The sequence below is a fragment of the Pholcus phalangioides genome, unplaced genomic scaffold, assembly GCF_987345545.1.
Source record: "Pholcus phalangioides strain wild (caught in Gottingen) unplaced genomic scaffold, Ppha-v1.0 ptg000003l_1, whole genome shotgun sequence".
In the NCBI taxonomy this organism is placed as follows: Eukaryota; Metazoa; Arthropoda; class Arachnida; order Araneae; family Pholcidae; genus Pholcus; species Pholcus phalangioides.
Genome location: NW_028301596.1, coordinates 8,354,687 through 8,380,991, shown reverse-complemented (window position 1 = coordinate 8,380,991; position 26,305 = coordinate 8,354,687). Strand labels below are relative to the sequence as shown.

At 39.2% G+C, this 26,305-nt stretch overlaps 1 protein-coding gene across 2 annotated transcripts in view; it reads left to right on the top strand.

The window, feature by feature from the left end:
- The first annotated feature begins 15,065 nt into the window (after positions 1 to 15,065).
- Positions 15,066 to 26,305, top strand: part of LOC149088001 (growth factor receptor-bound protein 14-like) — a 79,238-nt gene continuing 67,998 nt past the window's right edge. The window contains exon 1 of one of the 2 annotated variants that reach the window (XM_089243594.1): positions 15,066 to 15,480. In XM_089243594.1, the coding sequence (XP_089099720.1) occupies positions 15,452 to 15,480 (29 nt within the window). In that variant the 5' untranslated portion in view covers positions 15,066 to 15,451. The remainder of the gene's footprint in view (positions 15,481 to 26,305) is intronic. The other variant, XM_089243586.1, reaches the window with a different exon arrangement.

The following is a 26,305-nucleotide window of genomic DNA, read 5'->3' as shown; positions in this document are numbered from 1 at the left end:
AAGTGAGTGATGTGTTATGATTGAATTACATTTTTGTACTGTTTGTAGGACTTTTTTCTCTCTGAGGCAAGACTTTTTAAAGGGGAGATCGGCTCGCATTCACGCCTTCAAGTTGGGAACCACAGAGAACCAACTTCAACCGACAACCACTGTGGCGACGGTGGGGGTACGAACCCGGGACTTCGCGATGCGAGACTTGGAGGGTCTGGTCCCATCCAGTGAGAAATGTGAGTAAATGACCGAAAAAAGGGGAAAAAGATGGCCAAATCTATTGTTCTATCACTTAGGACCCACCCCCCCCCTCCACCCCACCCCCGAATGAAATTTCTGGCTATGGGGCTGGTTAGAGCACTCCCCTGGAAAGTTGGAGGTTGATGGTTCGATTCCCCCACAGAGCCATTGTAAATTTTCTTCCGGAAAATCGTCTTCGTCTCTGCTTAGTATAACCAGTCTCTTTCGCTCTTCGTACAACAACGTATCTTCTCTACACTAATACTGATTCGTTCCCCTTGTAAAAAAAAAAATAATTAAATTAGCTAGTAATGAATCCCTGGATTATTTACGTTGAAAAATATAATTTTCTTCGATAATTAACTCCCCTCTCCCCTCCCCTCCCCCCTCCCAACACGCAATCAATTATTTTGCATAAGGCGAAGAAAGGAACAGTTTATGATCGATCATTAATTAAAATAAGTTTAATCACGATTTTCCTAAAAAATAAGCAAAAGCTTCTTATTCCAAGAGACGTCCTCTAAGTAATTAATTAATCAATTAATTTCGCAATTACTAATTCCTGAAAGTTTCTATCTAGTTAAATAGAGTGTCTCGGAAAAGAGGACGTAAGAATTTATATTAATCACGTGATTAACGTTGAAATCATTTGCTGAAAATATAACGCCGATATGGTTCGCTACTTATCGGGTAATTATTACTGAGGGATGGGAGATGTCTGTCGTTATATCAATCGGAATAATTATTAATAATCAATTATATTAATTTGAATTGTTCAGGCAGGGGATGATTGTTTTCATCTTATTTTTCTTGGAATTTGTTCTTGATAAGCCTAATTTCGCTAATTAATTCAAATCTTCCGTTTCCGTGTCATTAAAATTCACGATGAATTCATTAAAGTTATTTTTTAAATTATTATTAAGTTAAATTTAATTAATTAAAATCCAGACATGATGTTATTTGGATAAATTGGATTAATTGCAATGTAGTACGAGCCCCTTTGGCTGACCTTCTCCGATTTCCTCAGACAAAAGCCCGCCAACGTTGGGACGTTGTCGGTTGAGGACAATCGTCAGTCAATGTCTTAAAATGGGTCATGGGATCGAATTCTGACCCATCCGCTCTCGTGAAGTCTCTCTCTCTCTCTCTATCTATGTATATATATATCTAGTCTAGTCTAGTGTTTCTCAATTTATGGTCCGTAGAGGGGGCATGGGAACCGCAGCCAGACTTGAAATTTTAGTTCAAAATGAAATGAAAATTATTTATATATACAAGATATATACGGGAAACTGGAAGTTATATGTAGAGAGATGAGGATTTTTGGAAAGAAAAATTCACCTGCATCTACGGCAGGGGTCTTCAACACATAGGGGGCCGTCAAACCGAAAGATACCCAGGCCACATCGCCATATGGCAATATCGGCTCATTGTCCACATAGGGGGCCGTTCAAGTATTACGTAAGCAAATTTTTATCCATTTTTGACCCCCCCCCCCCACCTGTCAGCAAAGATTTCATCATCAGCTCTGCCCCTCTGAATCCTAACTCATATTTTCATAAAGGGTGGTTGATGACGTAAGCATTACCCAAACCCTCCCCCCTCCCCATCAAAAGTCAGCAAATCGGAAACCCCCCCCCCCCCATCGATGATGACGTAATACTTGAACGGCCCCCTAACTCGAAGTGGCCCTCGGAGGTTTCTATCGTGGCCAGCCGACCGTTTTTAGGCGATGCTTAAAATCATTAAAAGACGATCAAATTAAAAAATAGTAATTTGTTTGAGGCCGCAGACCACACACACACACACAGAGAGAATTATACTGCAGCATTATTGAAATAAATAATTTTTAAGATAAATAATTTTTAAGAAATAATTCCATTGTGCATAATTTTTCCAGTTTTATGAATGAACTTTCGTGAAACTTTTATAGTGTAATCCCAGTCTTAGACAGTAAAAGTTTCATAAAATTTCATTTATAAAACTTGAAAAATGTAGTCTAAAAGGCTATCGGTTGTATTTTCTCGAACGTAACCCATAACCTTATTGGTTAAATTATTCAAGTTTTATAAATGAACATCTACTGTGTAATCCCAGCCTGAGAGACATTTATCCGGAGCAGTATTTAAAAATAAATATTAAGTACTTTTTCCACAGTTCTAGAAATTTGGGGGAGGCACATGTTTCTTGTATAAAGGGGGACCATATTAAAATAGCTTCAAGCGCGCAGTCTTTATTTCCTAATCTATTCCTATATTTCAGTGGTTCTCAACTGGTTCTCCGCGGAGCCCTTGTGCACTCTCTCCAGGGGCTCCGCAGCCACTTGACGAAAAAAAAAAAAAATTTTAAAAAATAATTGTAAATATTTTCAGATAATAAAAATAAATCAGTAACTTTGATGAATAATTTAAAAAATTGGCCTACGAGGATCCGCCATAGAATTCTTTCAATAAAAGGGGTTCCGCGAGTCATAAAAGATTGAGAACCACTGCTATATTTGCTTACATCCATTCAGTAGGTAGATATATGAAATGAATAGAGAATGTTTTTATATCATCAATTTTGATATTACATAGTTACAAACACTACTTTTGCTATGAATGAAATATCATTTGAAAATAATCGATTAAAATTTTTTGATAAACCAGTTAAAAATTTTAATCGATTCCCAGGCCTAATTTTTAATGTATATTTGTGTCATGTTTTTTTTTTGTGCCTGTATATATATACACATATTCCATTGTAATATTATATGAGTGTTATAAATGTTCAATTACGGAAGAAATCATTGCCAATACAGCATGCTATGGTCAAATTCGTGTTCAGCATATACCGAATTATATAAGAAATTACTACTTTTGTTTCAGACGCAGAAATTTTGTTAAAATTTGTTGCTCAGAAATGGTTGCTCGTAATGGTAGCACAAAATTCCATCAGCGGTCAAAAACGTGTGTGTGTGCCCCCCCCCCCCGACTCAAAAGAGGAATTATATACCTCCGGCCAAGGTATTCCCACACTTCTTAGTATTACAGAAGCTCCTTTTACCCACAGACACTGAATATGACGCTACTGAATATGCCTCCATCGTACGCCACTGTTATTAACCGGCTCTCGCCTACTCAGCTGACACGTGTCTCAGACTCTACTTTAATGCTTTCACAACAAATTTCAAACCATGCAATGATGTCACCTCTCGCTCACCCCTTCAAATATAAGTGTTTTCATCGACTTTGTAAGTGTTTAATTTAAACAATCCTAGTAATTTTTTTTCCTTCATCTTGAACAACACTCCCGGGTAACCTTGAAACGTCAGCATCTCTACAGCCGGATGCCACGCGGAGCCGCGCTCCTTCTCGAATCAACCAATTGAAAGTGGTTAAATAATCGTTAACACAATGACATTTGCATTGGGAGAATGTTGTTTTATTGCAAGGATGCTCAACGTTTCGGAGAGGTGGAAATACCCAACGTTTCGGTTATTCAAACCATACCTCCATTGTTTTGAAAACGTGTCGCGGGTCACTCAAGTGATGTGGAACTGCACCCGCGGGTCACTCAGCGATCTGGAACTACCCACCGGATCACTTGATTGATCCGAAAATATATACCGGGGCCACATAAGTTACCTAACTTATCTAGAATTATAAGGCGCGCGTCATTTGAGTGGTCTGAAAATATACTGCGGGTCACCTAAATGATCTGGGAATTTGCCGCGGGGCGCTTGAGTGATGTGAAACTGCTCCGCGGGTCATTTAGGTGATCTGTAAATTTGCCGCGGGTCACCTAAATGATCTGGAACTGTGCAGCGTGTCACTCAAGGAATCGATAAATATACTGCTGGTCATTCAAATGATCCGTAAATGTGCCGCGGTTCATTTGAGTGATACCGAACTGCTCCGAGGGTGGCTTAACTTTAGTGTATTTTTACAAAATTAGGTTTCAGATCATGGGCAACATCGGATGACTCCGAAGTTGGCCACCCACGAACCATAGGTTAAACATTCGGTACCGCTTAGGGCCGTGTTCACCGACATGGTTTAAACGATAGCCACAGTTTTTTGATAAGAGATCGACACGGATATTGGTTAAATTCAGGTTTTTAACCAATCTATGTTGATCGCTTATCCAAAAATTGTGTGTGACTGCAGTTTAAACCATGTCGGTGAATACGGCCCCAAAACGACTATCAACCATTCCGGCACATAATATCCCATTATGTGGGTAACAATTCGATTGCAGTTTCATACCGTAGTATACATTTTATATTAAAAACATACTGTGTGTGTGTGTGTGTGCATATATATATATATATTATATCCGAGCAGAAATATATCAGAGCAGAACGACTCAAATATCATTTTAATGTTAAAAATATATCTATATTCATGATAACATGCCGATATCAGCGCCAAATGCAGCTATAATACATAGCGTGATACATGTACAACACGAAATGTGTGAGGACTCAAAAAAAACAAATTGGCCCAGTTGCTGAAAATATCCAGCAGAAATGAAATTTCAAATCGAAATTATAATTATCATATTATCACATTATCATATCATACAGTATATGATTCTATATTTACGGAGTTTTCAGAATTTTTGGCAATTTCCTCAGCTTTTTGCTTAATCATGGCGAGGTTGATTGATGCATTTTTGGCTTTTGAGCATAAAATCATTGCAAAATGAAATTAGTCGACACCATCGAAATTAGATTTTCTCTTCCGTTTCCTGATCAAGAGTTTCCGTTCTTTCGCGAAACTTCTTCAATTTCATTCAAATTTTTTGTAATGTTGTCACCTGAGTTTCAGAAATTCCATGCTCAATTGGCAATTTGATAGTTTTTTCATTATTGTATATAAACGGAAGAGCCAAAAAAACTGGTGAGGCATGCGAATGCAAATAAAGAGATATGGAACCAATCAGAGTACGGCGCTGCCGTCGGCAACGCCTATGTAACACAACAAGTGTCTGGTATAGTTGTTAGATCGGTTACTGCTGCTACAATGGCAGGCTATCGAGATTTAAGTGAGTTTGAACGCGGTGTTATATCTCCCTCGCACGAGAGATGGGACATAGCATCTCCGAGGTAGCGATGAAATTTGGATTTTCACGTACGACCATTTCACGAGTGTACCTTGAATATCGGAAATCCGGTAAAAAATTAAATCTACGACATCGCTGCGGCCGGAAAAAGATCATGCAAGAACGGGACCAACGACGAGAATCATTAAACGTGACAGACGTGCAACCCTTCCGCAAATTGCTGCAGAATTCAATGCTGGGCCATCAACAAGTGTCATTGTGCGAATCATTCAACGAAACATTATCGATATGGGCTGTCGGAGCCGAAGGCCCACTCGTGTACTCTTGATGACTGCACGACACAAAGCTTTACGCCTCGCCTGGGCCCGACAACACCGACATTGGCCTGTTGAGGACCTGGAAACACGTTGCCTGGTCTGACGAGTCTTGGTACCAATTGCTTCGAGCTGATGGACGTGTACGGGTATGGAGACAACCTCATGAATCCATGGCCCCTACATGTCAACAGGGGACTGTTCAAGCTGGTGGAGGCTCTGTGATGGTATGGGGGCGTGTGCAGTTGGCGTAATATGGGACCCCTGATACGTCTAGATACGACTCTAACAGGTGGCAGGTACGTAAGCATCCTGTCTGATCACCTGCACCCATTCATGTCCATTGTGCATTCCGACGGATTTGGACAATTTCAGCAGGGCAGTGCGAAACCCCACACGTCCAGAATTGCTACAAAGTTGCTCCAGGAACACTCTTCTGACTTTAGACACTTCCACTGGCCACCTAAATCCCCAGACATGAACATTATTGAACATATCTAGGATGCCTTGCAACGTACTGTTCAGAAGAGATCTCCACCCCCTCTTACTCCTACTGATTTATGGACAGCCCTGCAGGATTCATGGTGTCAATTACCTCCAGCACTACTTCAGACATTAGTCGAGTCCATGCCACGTCGTGTTGCGGCACTTCTGCGGGTTCGCGGAGGCCCTACACGGGGGGACTTTAACATTGCATTTGCCTCTATGGAAGAAATTTTGGTTCCAGAGGATTATCCGTTACCCGATTAAGGTATCTGACTACGTTCGAGGGCACTTTTCTATAAAATGGTGCTGGAGTCAATTTTAATAGCGTTTTTTGTGATAGAAAGTGTCTCAAAATGATGAAAACAGTAACAAATTTTGGTCTACCCATGTCATTTTCTATGAAAAAGTCATTTTTATGTCATATTTTAGGCAAAATCCACGTAATATTCGAAACACGATTGCGAAAAATTTTGTAAATGAAATGATTTGTAATTTTCACAGTGCATTTAGACAGTAATGGTACCGGTTATGAACCAAAATTTAAAGGATTGCCTGATATTCTCATAAGTTACACCTGAATACGTTAATGTGCGAGTTAATTTTTTGAAATTTCATCCTACATTTCGTCTATAAAACACTGTAATTCAAAAAATACATGTGATAAACCTTAGGTTTTGCTTCATAACCTCAACAATATACAGCAAAATATCGTATTAATATTTCGTAATGATACAATGAATATATTTTTAGAAATCATGTCACAAACTCAACTAAAATGTCAAAAATCTTGTTCTTGTTATTTATGTTGTAAGGATAATCGTATATAAGGGAAAGGGAAAAAAAAACCATCCTTTCTCTCCCCCCCCCCTCCTTTTGTTATCAGACTTTGAATAGAAGCTGACTCCGCCCAGTGGCCGTTGATTGACAGGACGGGAGGGGGGAAGGTAAACAGGAGAAGAAAATTTACAATAGTATATCTGGGGTTGAAGTTGCAGATGTGGGAGAGTTTTAAGAACCCGAGATATTTTTCGGGATTTTCAATATAAGAGCGTTTTAAGAACACGAGATTTTAAGAAGCCTCGGGATTGCCGCTGTAAGGGTTAAACGGGGGAAAAAATTTTAGAAATTTTCACATTCAGCGGGAAATTTTAACATTGTCTCTGTGGGAGAAATTTCTGTTGAGAGGATTTTATCAGTATCAGATCATCCGTTACCCGATTAAGCAGGGCCGACCAACACAACTATAGCAGAAGGACTCCACGCGAAGCTGTGACGTCACTGAAGTCCATTTTACCTATAGCCATTGGATATAGCAGGCCGACGCATGCGATATATCTCTACTTTTTCTTGCAGTACATCCAATGACTATAGGTGAAATGAACTTCTTCAGTGACGTCACGAGTTTCACGCTGAGGCAGCACCTCCCACAGATAGAAGACCTCCGCAGTCTGCTTGTGACGTCAGTAAGTAGTCCATTTTCCCTCAGAATATTTAGGAAAAAAAAATTCCCTGTTCGTGCCAGTATCATCGTTTTGAGGAAAAGAAATGATCGGGCTCAGAATTGGCGATTTCTATGCCCCACATCCAATCACTATGCGGTATTTGTGAGTCAATCAGGAAGATTCTTCGCCAAAATAACAAGAAACGAAATAGGATGCTGTGTTTGAAAATGTGGCAAACTTGCTAGGAGGTCTGAATGACGTTTATGGCAAACAGTGTAGAATCCTATATCTAAGAGGTGGTGGCTGAGGCCTGCTGTAGATAGTGTTGTGCCGACTCTATATTCTACTGACTATCTCTGTTTTTTTCGACTTTGAGAATAATGGAAGCATATATAGATATAATATAACCATATTATAATATAAGTGTAATAAGTTAATCTTATGTCTATGAATGGAAGACGAAAACTATAACGCGAATGAAGTTGGAATCCTTATTAATGCCCGGCAGGCGGTTATTGGCTGGCTGCTGGTAGCCAGACTGAAATTTGTCTGCCCTGCTGGTTAGAAAGTCATGAAGACAAATTTAACACGTCGTCTAGACGTTCATAATTTTCGTGTTTTTATTTATTCTGTTTTCACCCGTTTCTTGTGAGGTTTTTTTTCCCCAGAAATGTTTTTTCCCCCCCTTTTCTTTCTCATTGGAATAGCCAATGACGAAGGGATGTAATGATGATAATATTTATAATATCAAGTACAAAAAAGCGCGCGTTTTTTTTTTCTTTTCTTCTACATTTCTTTCCACAGGAATGACCTTTATCTTCATTATTATTATATTATTATTCTTTTCTGATTCTTTCAGTTTTTTTCTTCAAGAGCAGGGTGATTGTCAGAGGAGTAGAGGAAGAGCGCTTCAGCCCAGGGTGGGGTTCAGAGGGGTGGCAAATTTAAGGAATGAGTGGCCAAAAAAAATTAGAGTAGAATACAAGTGCGACAAAACCATAAATCTGCTTCTTTCCCCAGGGATCAAGCGACATGAAGACTGTGCAAGCATGTGAGTGACCAAAAGAGTGACACAGAGAGTGTTTAAGCACGTGAGTGACCAAAAGAGTGACACAGAGAGTGTTTAAGCACGTGAGTGACCAAAAGAGTGACACAGAGAGTGTTTAAGCACGTGAGTGACCAAAAGAGTGACACAGAGAGTGTTTAAGCACGTGAGTGACCAAAAGAGTGACACAGAGAGTGTTTAAGCACGTGAGTGACCAAAAGAGTGACACAGAGAGTGTTTAAGCACGTGAGTGACCAAAAAATAACTAGACAATGTGTGTAAGCACACTAGTGACAAAAAGAGTGTGCAAGCATATGAGTGAGTACAGGTTTGGGAGTGACCAATAAAGTATCCTAAAGAACGGGGAACCAGATCAGTGGGTGACCAAAAGAATCGCCAGGCGATGGCTCCCCATAGGTCCCCATCAGTATGGTCTCTAGGCTGGAATCTTTGGTGGGGCCACCGAGTCAGACCTATCACGGGCCACTACCATAGGCGGAATAGATAAGAAAGGCTTTATTCACCATGACGCAGATTTGCATGCGGTTTCTTCCTCTTCCCAGGTTACATCTGCATGCCCGGTGTTCTTTTTCCTCCCGATAAATTTCAACACGAATGCCGTTTTCACGTTTCCGGAGCGGCCGTTTCGAGACATGCCAGCGCGTTTGCGTTTCATGTTAGACCATGCATTCGTTTTAACATCTGGGGCGGGCCATGAGCACCTCTATCCCCCCCCCCCTCCTGCGTACGTCTCTGATCCTACCAATATATATTAGGAGGTGGGGAAGGGGCAGAGCTGACGAAATTTTACTGCGGGGATGGGGGGTGTTAAAAATGACTAAAAACAATTTGCTGACTTGTCACTCTTTTGGTCACTCACGTGCTTAAACACTCTTTTGGTCACTCACGTGCTTAAACACTCTTTTGGTCACTCACGTGCTTAAACACTCTTTTGGTCACTCACGTGCTTAAACACTCTTTTGGTCACTCACGTGCTTAAACACTCTTTTGGTCACTCACGTGCTTAAACACTCTTTTGGTCACTCACGTGCTTAAACACTCTTTTGGTCACTCACGTGCTTAAACACTCTTTTGGTCACTTACGTGCTTAAACACTCTTTTGGTCACTCACGTGCTTAAACACTCTTTTGGTCACTCACGTGCTTAAACACTCTTTTGGTACCAAAGTACCAAAGGATGTTTAGAGGTGTCGCGTGTTCGATACCCGGTTCGTCCTTGTCAGAAAAATTTCCTGACACAGAGGTACAACAAAAGCGGCGACAAGACCACGGGAAAAAATTGCTACCGCAAGGAGTCCCCCATCGAGGTGTTAGCGCACTAACCCCTCGACAAGAATAAAAAACAAGCCTGCCGTTTGGAATCGGCAATAAATTGTAGGTCCCGGGGTCTAGTTAGCCTTCGTATGCAGAAAATGACCGTGGTGCGACAAAAAAAATGATCAATGATCTACGTCATTTTGATTGCTTATATAATACCAGGGTCCGGATGTTGATTACATTTATATTCTTTTGCATTTTTCATTACTTTTTTCACTTTTAAGGCATTTTTTGGCTTCTCTTTAGGATATTTTTTCACTTTTGAAATTTTTTGCAAAATAAAAGTTAAAAATAAACTGCATTAAAATTGCATCATTTCACCTGTATCTTCCTTTGAGGGCAAAGTTCAGAATCAGATCAAAATATCCAAGATTTTTTCTTTTTACCTCCAGTCAATATTAAATGACTCCGTCACACCAGACACGACCCAGGCTCTGTCTCTCCTGGGATATAAGCCTTTTACCCGTGTGGGTTGAATATTATATGACTGGTTTTCTCAGTTTCTAAAAAAAATTTGTTTTATTATTTTAATAGCAAATTTTTTCAGTTTTGGAAATATTTCTTTTAGATTTTAAGGCATGTTTTCGAATTTTTAGGGCATATTTCGAGGCATTGGTCCACTTTTTATGATTTTTTAGGTGAACAACATTCGGGCCTTGCTTATAAAGAACAAAGATTTCAGCCGAGAGAGTAGGCCTACAACAAATTTTCGACCGATTTTCAAACGTGGAACTGAATATCGGTCAAGTTCGCGTATAACGTTTAGTTTCGCTTGTTTTTTCCCACTTCGTTATAAGTTGGGTCCGACTGTACCATATTAACTAGGATTCGAATCTCAGCTGAACTGAGCTAGAAGTACACTTTCTGGCTCGGTGGTTCGTGCAGAGACTATTTACAGTTAGAGAGCTAAGCGGGCAATAAGCCCAGCGTGGCAAGATCGGGGAGACAATATGCAGCCAATTTGGGTAATGAGAGGTGTGGAAAAATATCAGAACGATATCAAGGCATCAGACTTTGCATACCCCACACAGACTAGTACTTTGCCGAACATGCACCTCGTTCACATTCCTCTGAGATATTTCTGGTGAAATGGTATAAGCCGGAGAATGTATTTATATTGCCATAGAGATCCATAGTGGTGCTTGTTTTGCGTTCCTTCGGTGTTGCCAACTACTTTACATATTTTAAAGTGAAGATGGCATATGCTTGAATTTCCATGTTGTGTAAATGTCATATTGACGGTCTGCCTGTCCTCTGCGGAGAAACTTTTGCAAATGGAAGACCGGATCGCATTCGTATCTCGAAGTTGAAAAACCGCAGAAAACCAACACAGCCAACAGACAATTGGCAATTTACTACCTAGTGAGTTGTGTCGGAAGTGTAAGTGTGCGTACCTAACAGTCTGAATCCATATCTAGTGTTGCAGTCTGATCTTCCAGTGCTGCCATCTATATTTCAGAAGTGAAGTGTAATGATTGAATATTTGTACCGTTTGTGAGCCTGTTGCTTTCTGTGGCGTGACAGCCCACAGACCCCGTAATAAAACCATGAAACCGCCTCTGCCGGAGGGGACAATGATGCAGATAACAAAGCCTTCTTATTAGAGTATCCCGCGCGATTCACAGCTTCTCTGGAGAGGCACCCAAAAAACGAAAAAGCACTAAAATTGCTTAATTTACATTTCAAACTACACGGCGAAACATTTTTTTTTTTTTTGGAAAAATTTCAAAAAAATTTCGATGGGGGCAAAATCGGTGCTTTGAAAAGTTGCCTGTCATGCATTAAGTGCACGAAACTGTTCATCAAACAGTGCCGGTAGAGAATGTGAACTTGAAAATGTTGGAGGTTTTTCTTGTTCTTTTTTGGGAGATTAATACTAGTTGTAAAGTGTCCAGACATAGTATCATTGCGAACACATCGAATATTGCTACTACTAGTCATACACAAAAAAATTACAGGATGATTCCATAATTTCCCTAGACCCAGGGTGGCCATACGTGCCGTATTTGCCGGGACAGTCCCGGGTTTTGGTTTTTTTCTCTTTTTCTGGCTGTCCCGATTTTTTTTACAAAATATTGCGGTTTTTCACATATTTTTCAACGAAGCCAACTTTTATTCTTCAAATCAACGATCAAAATCATCTTTTCAACTCAGAAATTACATCACGGTAATTAGTACATCACGACTGCAAATAACAATATTTTCCCTATATTTGTCATTTTTTTTAAAATTCATTGCAATTAGAAGTGGTGCTCCATTTCCCTCGATTAGCGACTTTTCTGCGATTTTAGCACGAGTTGGTAACTTTGCTTACTTTTGGCATCATTTTTGGCGGTAATTGGCAATGTCTCGTATTTCTCCGTGTTTTGAAGCCCAATTTCACGTATTTTTCTGGAGCAAATATGGTCAGCCTATCTAGACCACATTTTAGTAGCGAACCGTTGATCCTAGAGACGTACTTGCAGTTAGAGAAATTATCAAAGTAAAGTGTAAATCTCAAATTCGTTATTGATATTGTAAATGGGTTGTATAGTTATTAAAATAAAAAAGAGGTAACTGTTCATACGTAAACCCTGTCTTAAAAAGAACCCAATCAAAAAGTTGTTGGCCTGTCTCTCCTGAAGCCAACAAAGGAAATTCCACGTTTCTAAGTGCGATATTCGCTGAGATATTGCAATTTAAAAAATCGTGCTGGGAAAGAACAGCATAAACTAACAAACGATTCTTCTTCCCCTCATTTATGCTGTTCTTTCCTAACTTTTCTCCGATTTTTGAAATGACTGACTCGGTCACTCACACGTGCAGAATTGTTTGTCGACGAATTTTCCGTAAATTGCTGCAGTTTACAAACTGGTTGCTTATGCAAGCATGCTTGGACCGTGTGAAGGCAGGCGAAAGGGAAGTTGTACTTGCTTATGCAATAAAGATTGAACATGTGAAGCTTGCAGTTGCGTCTGTAACCACCTTTACTTTGCACCTGCTGAAAATCGGAAGGAAGCGTACTTCATTAGAAAGATATGACATTTTATAGGGGGATTTAGTGCTTTCTATTATGCCGCGGAAAGGGTTAAGCGTTGTCTGTCACGTTTTTGCAGAAAAAAATACCGATTTATATACTCCTATACCACCAGCGTTTCCCAATGACGATGGTGAGGCAATTGCAGCACTCTACGACTTGCCGCGGAACAGTCACGTAACGATACTTCCGCAGATCGGTCTGGTACATAGACTAAAGATATATTCTAACTCTGTGGTCCGGTACAATGTCATAGGTGGTCCGTAGGCAGCCTTGATAAAATTATTCTCTCTTTCTTTCTCTCACCCGTTATAATGTATATTTGATATTACTGATATCCATATGGGGGTTCAAATAAAAACTCGTTACTAAACGTAATACTTATGTTCACTTTACATATCATCTAGAAGAATGCAGGAAATTGTGCAATCCTAAATACGAGATATTACTAAATTTTGCCAAAAATAGTAATTGCTTTAAATGCAACTTGATAATTACTGCTAAAACTGCACTACACTAAAATTGCTGAAGGGTGTGGAAATAGAGGTATACTACAAATCGCAGGACAAAAATACGAAAAAAATATTCCAATGATCTGATGACCATATTTCATTCAAAAAAATAAGATCTGGTAAATTGTGGGATCTTAAATAATAATCGTAATGCAAATACAAATACAACGCCACAACAGGCAAAATGCCCAACGAGGTGGCTGATAGAAAGATGCCCATAAAAATATTATCCCGTAAAGTACGGGACACCACTATTTGTCATCAAAAACATTGTTAGAAATAGGCATAATCACCAGTCGCGATTGAAATCCCATAAAAACTGAGACCAAAACGTTAAAAACCTGACAAATATATGAGATAAATATTTATAATTTTTGCCATAATTATCATAATAATAATGATTTATACTATAAAGTGTGTGTATGTGCGCGCGCGTGCATTCACGACTTCAGTAAATGTTACAAATTAAAATAAATATCTGTGAGAAAACGGGACAAATGTATTTGAAAAAAATTTCAGGAATGTCCCGTAATACGGAACACAAGTGGTCCGTCAAATTGTTTCAGACGTTTCACTGGTCTTTGTTTTCAGAAAGGTAGAGAAGCACTGTCTTATACGACGTCTATAAAACATTTCTTTTTTCACATCAATTCACTAAACCAGCGGTTCTCAACCTTTTTTGACTAGAGAGGAGCCTTTTTGGTAAAAAAATTTCTATGATGGAGCCCTATAGGCTTATCTTTGATTTATAATTATCTTTTCAAATTAACTGGTTTTTTCCCCCTCCTATAGCGTCCGCGGAGCCTCTGGAGAGTGCATACGGAGACCCAAGGGCTCCGCGGAGCACCAGTTGAGAACCACTTGCACTGAACTATTAATTTCTATTTTATAAAAAATATATATATGCACAAAAGCTGCAGACAACACGTAGAGGTTTATATCATGTGACATAAAATAACTGGAATTTCATATCGTCAAATCCCATTATAACGAACTGCGAGAGACCGGAGAAATCAGTTCGTTATTACAGTTTCGTTATAAAGGAATTCTAGGTACAGTCGAATCACGTTTTAACGAACACTTTTCTAATCCCCCAGATATGTTTACCTAGTGACAATGCAAATACCTGGAATTCCTTTATAACGAAATTTCGTTGCAACGAAGTGATTTGACTGGTCTCTTGAAGTTCGTTATAACGAACACCAAGAGACCGGAGAAATCGCTTCGTTATAATGAAATTTCGCTATAAAGGAATTCCATTGTTCCTATGCAATCTTATCTGGGGGGATTAGAAAAGTATTCGTTAAAACGAGATTTTTTCGCTATAACGGTATTCGTTAAAACGGGATTCAACTGTATATTAAATTCAAATTTTCTCTCTGTAAAAATTAACACTTCTACAAAATTTTTAATTTTTTTCCCAAAAAATACACACACATTAAAAACATTTCTTTCCCCGTCAGAAATCATTCTTCTTTCCACCCCTCCCCCCCGTATCAGAAAGTAGACTCACCTCTCATCCGGGCAAGCACGCTCGAGCGACGAACGAACACCAGATGGCACTGACTCCAGCCTCAACATCCTCGCGATTCCATCCAATGAAAAAAAACAAAAAAAAAGCGAATCGAAATTCCACGTCAGTTGTCAATTTGTCGTCTGCTCGGAGAGAGATACCGCGGCTCTCTCGCGCTCGCTGTTGTTATTTCCCACTGTTTATTTCATTCGTTGTTCGGTCGTCTGCTGCTGCTGCTGTTTGTTTGTTGTGTCAATTTATTTTGTACGAGTGAGTGCGTTGCTTTCCACCTGGAGGTTTACAAATTGCAACAGCAATTATTTATTATACAAAAAAGTGCGGTTGCAACGGCTTCAGTGCGGTTATTATTAATAATAATATAATTTTTATTTATGCGAAGGAGAAAAAACGTGAAGTGAACGGAATTTGAGCTGGATCCCTTGATTACAAACGAAACAACTAACAATAATTTACTCCATCATTGCTTTTCACGTCTCAGCGTGAATTCTATGATACCCAAGTCAGTGAGTTTGAATGGGTAAGTGTGTGTGCATGCATTTTTTTTTTTGTTTACGTTCTAACTTAACAAAGTAGTACGTTGCCCTTGTTTTTGTTTTGTGAGAGAATTATTCATACCCAGGGGGCGCATGCCCATCATTGGGGGGGGGGGGGAAGAGCGTTGCCCCTTCTCGACTTTTGAAAATACACTAAAAATGGTATATATATGGTACATTATGTGTACATGCTCTTTGCCCCCCCCCCGGAAAAAGTTGAAATGACGTCCCTGCCAGGGCGGGAGGCCCCCAACGAGGGTCGGGCTGCCAGGGCTCCAGCCCGTGCCGTCTTTCTCCCTGGCCAGATATGCTCCTGCTTGAAAATTGTATAACCGGATCTCATTATCCCCCGGGTCGCGCATTAAGGCGTCACTAGGCCGGGGACTGCTTAATTTGTTTTTTTTCAAACTATACAGAGGCCAGTGCAAAATCAGCCTGGAAGGGGGGGCTGTAGAAACATGATATAGAATTTTGTGCGTTGTATTTAAATTACCACTCCCTCGGGGCAGTGCGTTCTTAACGCATGGGCCCATCCGGGCGCCTCAATGGAAGAGGGGCCTCACAGGAATTAGAACACGTTGAAATTTTCGAAAATTTCTCAGGTGGCCCGGGGGCCCATGATGCTCTTAAGACGGCCCTGCCTCGGGGGTAGTGGTCAGTGAGTCATCCTTTGACAGGCCTGGGTTGTACCAGGTATTTAAATGAGCCTACAGTTTCGTAAGAGCTCCTAAAAGATTGTTTACACTTGTGAATTCGATTATGATGAAATTTGATCAACTGTGACGTAATCAGGACAGTCTTAATAACATCATCTCATCGAAGTGATTTTTTTTAACGCCCCCCCTACCTGGCTAGAAATGCCCAAATAGTAATTTGCATGCTTGCTCTCAAATTTTTTTATCGGATCTCACTTTCATGCAGCTCTCTCTTCACTTGAACCTCCCGGGCCTTGCCCATGCGTTAAGATAAGACGGCACAGTCAAAGCCTATGGAGAATCTGGCCGGGGGGCCCATTGAAGGTCTCAGCCTAGGGACCCCCCTGCTGCAGGTTGTGGGAGGGGCCATGGGACACAGCATGATTTATAGAATTTTGTATGTTGTATTAAATAGTCTTGTAAAAGGCCCTGAAAGACTGTTTACACTTGTGATTATGAATTTGGTTTTATTTGTGTACAGATTGCATTTAAAAATTAATTTGATTATGAGTATATATGATGCGGCCATGTATATATGTGACGTCTGGCGACCCTAGGCCCCCACAATGCTTTATGTCAACTCTGCTGTCAATGTCTGCTACTATTTTACCGCGCACCAACTCTGGTCATTTCGCCATACGGCAATTTCCAACCGTGGGAAATGAAGGTGCCATCTATCGGTGGTCGCCCTAGGCTCGGTAGGTTGTTTTCGATGTTCTTCCTCCGGATCGAACTCGTGGACCCTCCTGACGGTAACCATCATGGTGGAAGACGAGCATCCTACCACTGTACCCAGAGCAGCAATTAGGTACTTTGTCAGCCGGGGCAAGCACGCATTTTGGCGCCCCCGTGTAATGTAGAAGTAACAGTTGGGTGAATTTAGCGCTCCCTCTTGTCCAGCAACTTGGTCAACAGACCCTCATGTCCCCCCCCCCCCACAGTTGCGACCCTGACTGCACCACTCGGCACCTTTGCTGGATTTCGAGGCAATTCTGCGGCACCCTTAATGGGTACCGTCGTAATCCTAAGAACCACAGCGCAATACATACTCCGTTCAATATAATAACACAACATATTTTTGGGGAATATAATCTGACCGTTCCCACAGTGCCCTAGTGTTCCGTAGCATATGGTTTAGGAAACCACTATTGTAATCGATGAATGCACATGATTTCTCCGGTCGTGTGTGAAAAGAGCCCCACAAAAATATTGGAAATTCCGCCCCTGATTTTGCAAGGAAAAAAAAATCACATTTGTTCCATGTTACAAACATCAAACGGTGTCCAAAAATAGTTCTTGCCAGGCCAGGATGCCTATTGGATTTAGGTCTTTTTTTAATTGGACCCCTTTCTGGCACATTTGTGATGTGAAAAAGCCGCATAGGTTGCCACGGTTTCATATTATCAATGGAATCTTGTCGTTTTTTTCCGCGGGCCACAAACTAGGTTGCAGCACTATCCGACCTAAGGCAAAGCGCAAACTGAGCCGCGTGCAGCGTTTAGTCTCAAGAATCGTAGCGCGAAACATTTGCCTCACCTCTATGCAGTGGCTTATCACCTTTGCACTTTAGGCCGAGTGGGCTTATGCGTTAAGATGACCCCGTCTGGAACGTTAAATGAGTTGCATCTGGAAGTCTTCGAAATCCACTGCTAAATTCGCTCATATCGTTTGGCAGGATCGAGATGAGAATTTTATGGCCCTCTCAGAACAAGGGTTCTCAAACTGTGTTCCTGCGCAGAGCCCTTCAATTCTCCGTGTGCACTTTCCAAGGGCTCCGCGGCCTATCTAGGACAACAAAATTAATCGATAATTCGATAAATAAATGATATAAAGAAATCTATGGAGTTCTGCAATAGAAATTATGTATTAAAAAGGGTTTCACCAGTCAAAAAAGGTTGAGAACCACCAGAGGCACACGTAGGGGGTGCTCAGGGGCACATGCCCGCCCAAGACTCGACCAAAAGTTTAAAAAAAAGGCATTTCGATGAAAAGATTGAAATATCAAAAGAAAATACCCTTAATATAAACCAAATTATGTTAATTTGAATGTTTTTTGAAGGGTGGGTAACTAAAAAATTTCTCGGGAAGAAAATTTTTGGCCCCCCCCCCCTCCATGCGGATCTAGAGCTTGCTGTTGGGAGGGACGATTTCACAGATTGTTGTGAATATAGTGTCCATAAATGACCGCATTTTGTCCCTATTTTCCGGGACATTCCCAGTTTTTTTTTCCTCCATCCCGGTTTTTCCCGTTTTTGGTCAACGTTTTCTTGAATGTGTTAGTTAATCAAAAACGTTGATACAGGCAATTTTCAACGGATTTATTGAATGCAATATTATCATATAGAAGATCTAAAAATTTCACGAATTATCGCATTTCGCTTGGGGGTGCACCGTTCCCCCATGGATCCGCGTCTGCCCCAAGCCTTTTGCGCCCACTCCAAAGATCGATCCTGCTTTCACTCCTGAGAACCACTGCTCTAGAATATGTGTGTGCGTGCATAGCTACTTTACCACACACCAACTCCAATCATATCGTCATATAGCAATTTACTACCGAATGAGTTGAGATTGAAAACGAAGGTGCCTCCTATCGGTGGTCGCCTCGGGCTCGTTACGGATGCGAACCCGCGGACTTGACGGTAAGCTTCATAGTGGTAGACGAGCATCTTACCACGGCGCGCCGTATGCAGTTATGCATAGCTGTAGAAGAAAGGGATCTTGCCTAGGGCCTCGGAAAGGACCTCATCAGCTAAGACGCAGCATTGGCATCTTAACGGATGGGCCAACGAGTCTCCGGATCTCAATGTATATTGTTACAAATACAATGCTACAACAGGCAAAATGCCCAACGAGGTGGCTTTATTTTATTATCCCAAAATAATTTTGATTCTGGGAATTTAGTTCAATTTTTTTTACCGCTTAAGTCTTGATTAAAGCGGTATTAATTCTTTTGTCCCGTTTTACGGCAGCTAATATTTTGGCAGCCCGCGTCATCGTTGCTTCCTTCGTAGTACCTTTCTTAGGACTTGCCAAATCCGGCCCCGAAGTAAGCATACGTTCTGCTCGCACCATTGGCAAGCGCCTCTTCAAGCGGATCCTCTGCATGAAAACAATCATGGGAATTATTCGCAGCATGATCATACGCAACATGATCATCATAGATAAGATGTTTATTCCAGAATCCTTTGAGGAAAAAAAAAATAGAAATCCCAATCTATAATTCCGGTTTTGACAAGACGTCCCGTGTAATTGGACTGAAACATTGACCCCATGGCCGTACGATTTACACATATTGTCCTTGATCCGTAATCCGAAGAGGAATAAATTATTGTTTTTGTAATATCAAGAGTACGAAGCTAATAGTTGCTTCGGATGTCCTTGATTGTTCATAGTCATCCCTTTTTTTTTTAAATTCATAATAATTGTTGTTATTCTCTCCGGAGATTAAAAATAGAAGAAATTATTTACTATTCATTTCTCCTTCCGCCATTGTTCCACTTTTTTCTTGTGTGTTGTGTTATTTCGCGATGATAAAAACTATGCGATGATTGTTGTTATTGCTTTATTATTGGGGAAAACGAAGAGAAAAAAAAATAAAAACGAAACCGGTTTTTGTTGTTGTTTGTTTTAGGTAGTGTTTCGGTTTATTTTTTTTTTTGAGTTAAAATAATGTCCATGTTATTTTGTTTCTCGATTTTTCTAAAAAGGATTGTATAATGATTATCTTGATCGTGTTGTTTATTAGTTTCTCCTACAAGGACTATTACTAATTTATTTTGATGTTATCAAAGTAAAAAAAATATGAATCGAGGGAGGTTGATCAACTTGACATCATGGTGGTTTTTTTAAAAATATAAAATGATGTTTGGGCCCCGCCAGGCCTCTAACTTACGATAGTATTTTTTTTTTCTCTTTTATTCAACAACAAAAGCATGACAACTGGTACAAACTTGTACAAAAAGACAAAAAACAGGAACAAAAAAATAAATAAAATGAATTAGTAACATTCACTCTGTGACCCCAAGGTACTAGAGTGTCCTTCCAGTAAATCTACAAAAATTAGTTTTTGTTCCAGTATACAAATATTAATGTGTTAGTCTTTTATAAATTCTGAATTTTCATCTAGAAAGTTTCTTCCTAGATGAATTCTGAAATTCATAAACTTTCTTCCACCAATTCTGGATATGTTTCTTTCATTTATTCTGAATTTTCATCAGTTCTAAAAGTATTTCTTTCACTTATTCTGGATTTTCATCTGTTCCGCATTTCCATTAATTCTGGAATTATTTCTTTCACTTTTTTTCTGAATTTTAATCAATTCAAGAAGTATTTCCTTCACTTATTCTTAATTTTCACTACTGGTGCTGAAATGGTCTCTGTATTTTGATTTTCAATTAATGGATTCTGTATTTCCATTAGGCAACTTCTTTTATTAGGTCTTGATTTTAATTGGTTTGTAGTTATTTCTCCCATCAATTTAGAATTTTCTTCAGTTCGAATTTTTATTTTTTTCATTTTTTGTTAATTTACATTCAATTGTCTGGTTTTTTTTTGTAGATGTTTTTCAGCATTTCTGTATTTTTTGGATGCAGTAATTGTTAAGACGTCTCTGGTCCCTCGTCTGGTAAGGGTGGCTCTGTTTAGGCCTGCATGGTTTCGGAATCAGAAAAATCCGCAGCTTTAGATCTAACTCCACTTTTTTTTAGTACCATGTCTGTAGCAGTAGAAAGTATGGAATGTCATCTAAGCCGCCAAATATTGGCATTGCGTTGTTAACGTTGTTGTGCGTGTTTATTTCTCTTGACATTTTTGCTACTAGTCGTTTATTGGGACGACCACCAATCGCCGATGAAAAAAATATATCCAGCTTTGTGATGGGTTGTTTTGACGGCTGAAAGAAGATCGCCACTGAACAAGTGCGAATAAAACCAGTGTTCGCGTGGTCGACCATCGACTCCTCGTCACAAGAATAAAAATTGTTGCTTCCAAATTTTTTTCAAAGTCAGGAATTCCGGACAGCGTGATGTGACCTCGGGGATTTTCAACCTGTCACTCACTGAAGCAGTGTTCGGTGCTTATGTCTGATTTTGTACTCGCAGTGAGATTACAGCCTAGAAGGGTTGGCGTGAATTCGACCTGGTTTCCCATCTGGAAAAAGTATTTTTAATTATTATATAATTTAATTTTTATTATAATTTGGGAAAGTATTGCCAAAAAGAGCTGGAAGACAAACATTATGTTTACGCAACATGGTAATTCAAGCATTTTCCATCTTCACTTCAAAACATGGAAGCTAGATGACAGAACCAACAAGCACAACTCTGACAACGTGAATACTTTTGGGGCCACGTATACACCCAGAGCACACATCCCTGCATGTATCCATTCAAGGGTACGCGAAAAATAATCGGAAATTACGTTAAAACCAACTAAAATAATAAAATTGAGAGCCATTTGTTGTGATAGCGTAGTATACGCATATCTCCTCGCATTTCTATGGATACGAACTAGGACTGGTCCGATTAATCGGGTCGGTTAATTATTAATAGCAGTTAAAAATTTCAATTGAGCTAATTGTCTCGATTAACCTGATTGAAATTCGATTGAAACTTTAAAAATTACATAATTTATTTTTATTTGATGAAACCTATTAGATGAGAGAAATTAATGAAATATATATGTATTTTTTAACATCAATTAATAAAAAAAAAAGTTACCAAATACGTTTGTTATAAAGTGCTAGCATTTGAAATATTTGATTAATCAGTCGATTGATCGAATAAAGTTTTTTGATTCACCAGTTAAAAATCTTAATCTATTCACACCCCTATGCTAGCCCAAACAACTCTTGTGCATTTCCAGCGATACGAAACCTCCGACCACCCTTTTTTTGGAATGAAAATTTCAACGCCGAGCACGAGTCTCAAACTCTTATCAACTGCTAACAGAATCCTTGCAGGCTAAAATGCCTTTTTTTAGAAAAGCCTAATACTCCTTTATAGCTATGAACTCGTTTTTCTCTTTATATATGTACAGGGTGCATAGCAAACGGGGTATGACATTTTACTGCCGAACCGTCGATCCTAGAGGTATACTTCTTATTAGAAAGTTTCCAAATATAACGTGTACGACTCATGTGTCATTCATGTTTTTTTTCAAGGAGTTGTTTAGTTATTAAAATAGAAAAAAATGAACTTTTTTTATGCAGTCCCCGTGTCTCCCAAAATCCTTTTAGAAAGTTATTGGCCTATTTCTCCTGATGCCAACAAAAAAAAAAATCCTATGTTTCTAAGTGCAATATTCACTGAGGTATTCGAAAAACGGTGAAAAGTGGGGGCGGGGGGAAACAGCTGTAAAAGCGGGAACCCCGTTTTACCTGCATTCAAAGCTGTTTTTCCCAATTTTTCGAATTCGATTATCTCGGTGAATATTGCACTTAAAAATGTGATTTTTTTTTTTTCCCCTTTGGCATCAGAAGAGACTGGGTGACAACTTTCTGACTGGGTTTTGGGGGACACGGGGTCTGTATAAAAAGTTAATTTTTTTTATTTTAACAACCCCTTGAAACATGAATGACATATCTGAGTAATACACGTTATATTATACTGAATGTATATATACCCAAGGTGTCCTGTAAGTGCTAATGCGGCCTTTATCTCATCTACCCTCCCTCGTAGAGGTATGAATTCAATTTAAAAAATGCTCAAAAGGCGTCCAAAACTTACCCTTTACGTTTTGAGAGTGAAAATGGTGTGTAAAAAATGAAAAACCTAAATCTTCCAATTAGAAAGTTGTTGCCCTATATCTCTAGAGACCAACAGAAAAAATTCGATGTTGCTAAGTGCAATGCTCGCTAAGATATTTGAAATCAAATATTGGAAAAAGTTGCGAAAGAAAAGCAAAAACTAACGGACAATGATCCTTCCCCCCCCCCCCCCAATTATATTGTCCATCCCGTGCCTTTGTAGCATTTTTGATATCGAAACTATACCTCTACGAACAAGTGGTAGATGAGATGAAGGACTCGTTACCTTTTATAGGACACCCTGCATATAAAACATTATTTGCTCTTGCCACCCTTACGAAAAATTACACACGCTCCAAGACAAATTCTGGAAGCTATGTAATCAAAACTTCGAATGCAGGGAGGGATTTGAATCTATGTAAAACTAGAGGTATCAAGGCAAATTCTTCGAGTTTGGAAATACGAAGGCACACTACAATATCATCTTTGGCCTGTCTTGTGGTCGACCCGGTAATCATTAAATTCCAGCTCAGAATATCCATCACCGTTTCTAAATATTTTTAGACTATTCACAATCGGGATATTGGTGCCCCGTTCGTCGAAAAATAAATAAGTGACGGTGTTCTTGTATGGATGGTTTTGTTGTTCATCTCTTATCTGGTAAAAACCCATATCGTTTTTGGGAATCGAGAACTGGCGAAATATACTACATTTATGGTTTGGGAGTGATCACTAGTCACATTTGCGTTAGGGGTGGAAAAAGTTGGGAGATGAACCACATAACTTCCTTTTACCTCCACATTATCGATCCCTTTCTTTCATCGACGCTGCTGCGAAGCCTGTGTGTGGGAATTTTATGTTTCCGAAAATGGTGTAATAATGTATCCACATCAATGGCTAGTGCGGGTTCTCTAGTTACTCAACATGCTATTTTTATCGGTATGACGTGATCTTTGTCGATGGAATTGCGCTTCTCTTTTGCTAGAAACTTTTTTTTTTATTGTTATTATTCGATTGATGTCTTCGGTTTTGAAATTTATAAGGCTTCTAGTGAAGGAATAATGTCCGCGTGTGTGCTTGGTCGATTGACTTCGGTGAAGGTATATAAAGCATGTTATGGTGAATTTTCCTTTTCATCCATGGAGCATAAGTTGGTTATAGATGCTGTGATACACAAATACAAACTAAAGACTGTTCAGAATTGATCATTAATTTTTATTACACTATTTCGCTAGTCCAGGGCTTAGAAAATCGGAAAAAGATCTAGGAGCCAGAGCAGTTTTGTAGGTGCCAAACAATTTTTTCACGAAAAGCCGGCCAAAAATAATATTTCTTTTATAAGACGTTTCCAGGAAATAGTGACCGCCTTCATAATTGATAGATAGGTTGATATAAATTCCAAAAAAAAAAAATCGTATTGTCCTCAGATTCAAATTTATTAACTCACAGGGAAAATTGTATATATAGGCTCCAATGCTTCTTAGGCGACTTGGATCCTGGGATTTAAAGTACTGCGCTAGTCCATCATCATGGTACTAAAATGTGTTTCACATTCTGAACAAGAAAACCAACCGTGAAGGTGATCTTGATCATTGCATTTATTCATAATTGGTTATTACCACTAAAAGAATTTTTATTCCTCCGTATGTTTTATATAAATTGTTCATGGTGCTCGTAATCTAAATCATACTTCAAAACGCCATGCCGTAGTGTTTCTAGGATTTTCTTTGTCCAGTCGCCCACTGCTGACTAGTACAATGAGGAAAAAAACGTGACTTCCAGTAAATAATAAGCAATTAAAGCCCTAAAATAAGTTAAATTACTCATCATTGTCATAATCGCAGCAAAATCGTCAGTTCGGAACCAAAAAACTGGACAAATGTTTTGCTTAGGTATACTGGGAATACCTCCAAGTGATAAGATATTGTTTTTAATAAATTTAAATTGCGTATGATCGAGTAATGGTGAAATTATAGTCGAACTCTTTCACGGAGCTAAAAAATGTTTCCTCTGCGTGGGTGAAATAGCGAAAAAGAAAAACTAGTTTCGATAATAGATCTCTCAGCGTTACTTTCGCAAAATGGAATGCTAACCTCCTGCCATGCCCGCAATGTTCGTAATTCTGTATTTAAAATATATTGGTTCACACACATTCGAATCTAGGAACACCTAGTCACGGAAAAAACTGATTAGTAGTTCTTCGTCGTTCAGTAATTCTATTGTTCTAAAGATTTATTTCAAGTAAAACGTTCTTCCTTTAGAGATAAATATGAAAGAAATCATGCGGAAATATCACTAAAATTCAACCTTTATCGGTTTCTCCCGTACGTAATGGGTGCACCTATTTTAATTTAATTTTTTGCCATGAAAATTAAATTAACGTAGGTGTTATAGGGATTTAAAGAAAACGTATAAATAATAATTGGTTTTGTGTGTAATGTTAGCTTTCTTTCCAAAATCAACATTTTTGAACATAATCAACATTACCGATCGAATCCATCATCCTGTAAACTAAAGTTTTAGCAAAATGTCCGGTAAATTTAAGTAATTCATTGACGATTTATCATATATATATACACCAATATGAGCTGGGGATTTTTACATACTTACCGGTAAATAAGATAAATTCGCAAAATTTAACTAAACCTACCAAAATGGTCGGTAATTATGCATAATCACTGGGTGTGTCACATTTACCGTAACATATGCAGTATATTCGAAGTAGCGTGTCATTGCAAGGAGTCTCATTATCTTTCAGTAAAGTGGGCAGTAACAAGTTGTTTAGATGCATTCCTATTTCTTGAACTTGGTAACCGAAAAAAAGAGAATTGGTTATTCTTATTCGAAATAGTTTTATTGATAAGACTGTGGCGTGCACGTGTGTGTTTGTGGTAGCTTTTCCTCGAAAAATTCCGAACCTTTCAATCAAGAGAAGAAATCGCTTCACACGCGCACATAACGGGAGCTAGCAGCAACAGAAATGAAAGAGTAAACAACTCTGACCCAATGACGTAAGCGGCACAGTCAATGACGTACAAACAAAAATCGGGTTTTTTGTTGTTGTTATTTTTGTTCCTTTATTGGAACCGACGGCGATCGTCCGTTTTGTTGGCAGCTTCCACAAAAAAGCAGTAAGATATCAATAATTAGCACGAAAACGATGAAAAAACTTGAGCGAGTAATACAATCGTTGATACCTGTCTGTGTTTTACGGCTTTTATTGATGATGCGATTACTCAAAGACGGGGACGTCAGTTAGAATGCAATCAATGAAGAATGTTGCGCCAGTGCTTGAATTTAAAGCGGTCTTCAAATATATTTGTCCTATTTTACAATACTACATCATCTGTAGCTAATATTAGCCCTTTC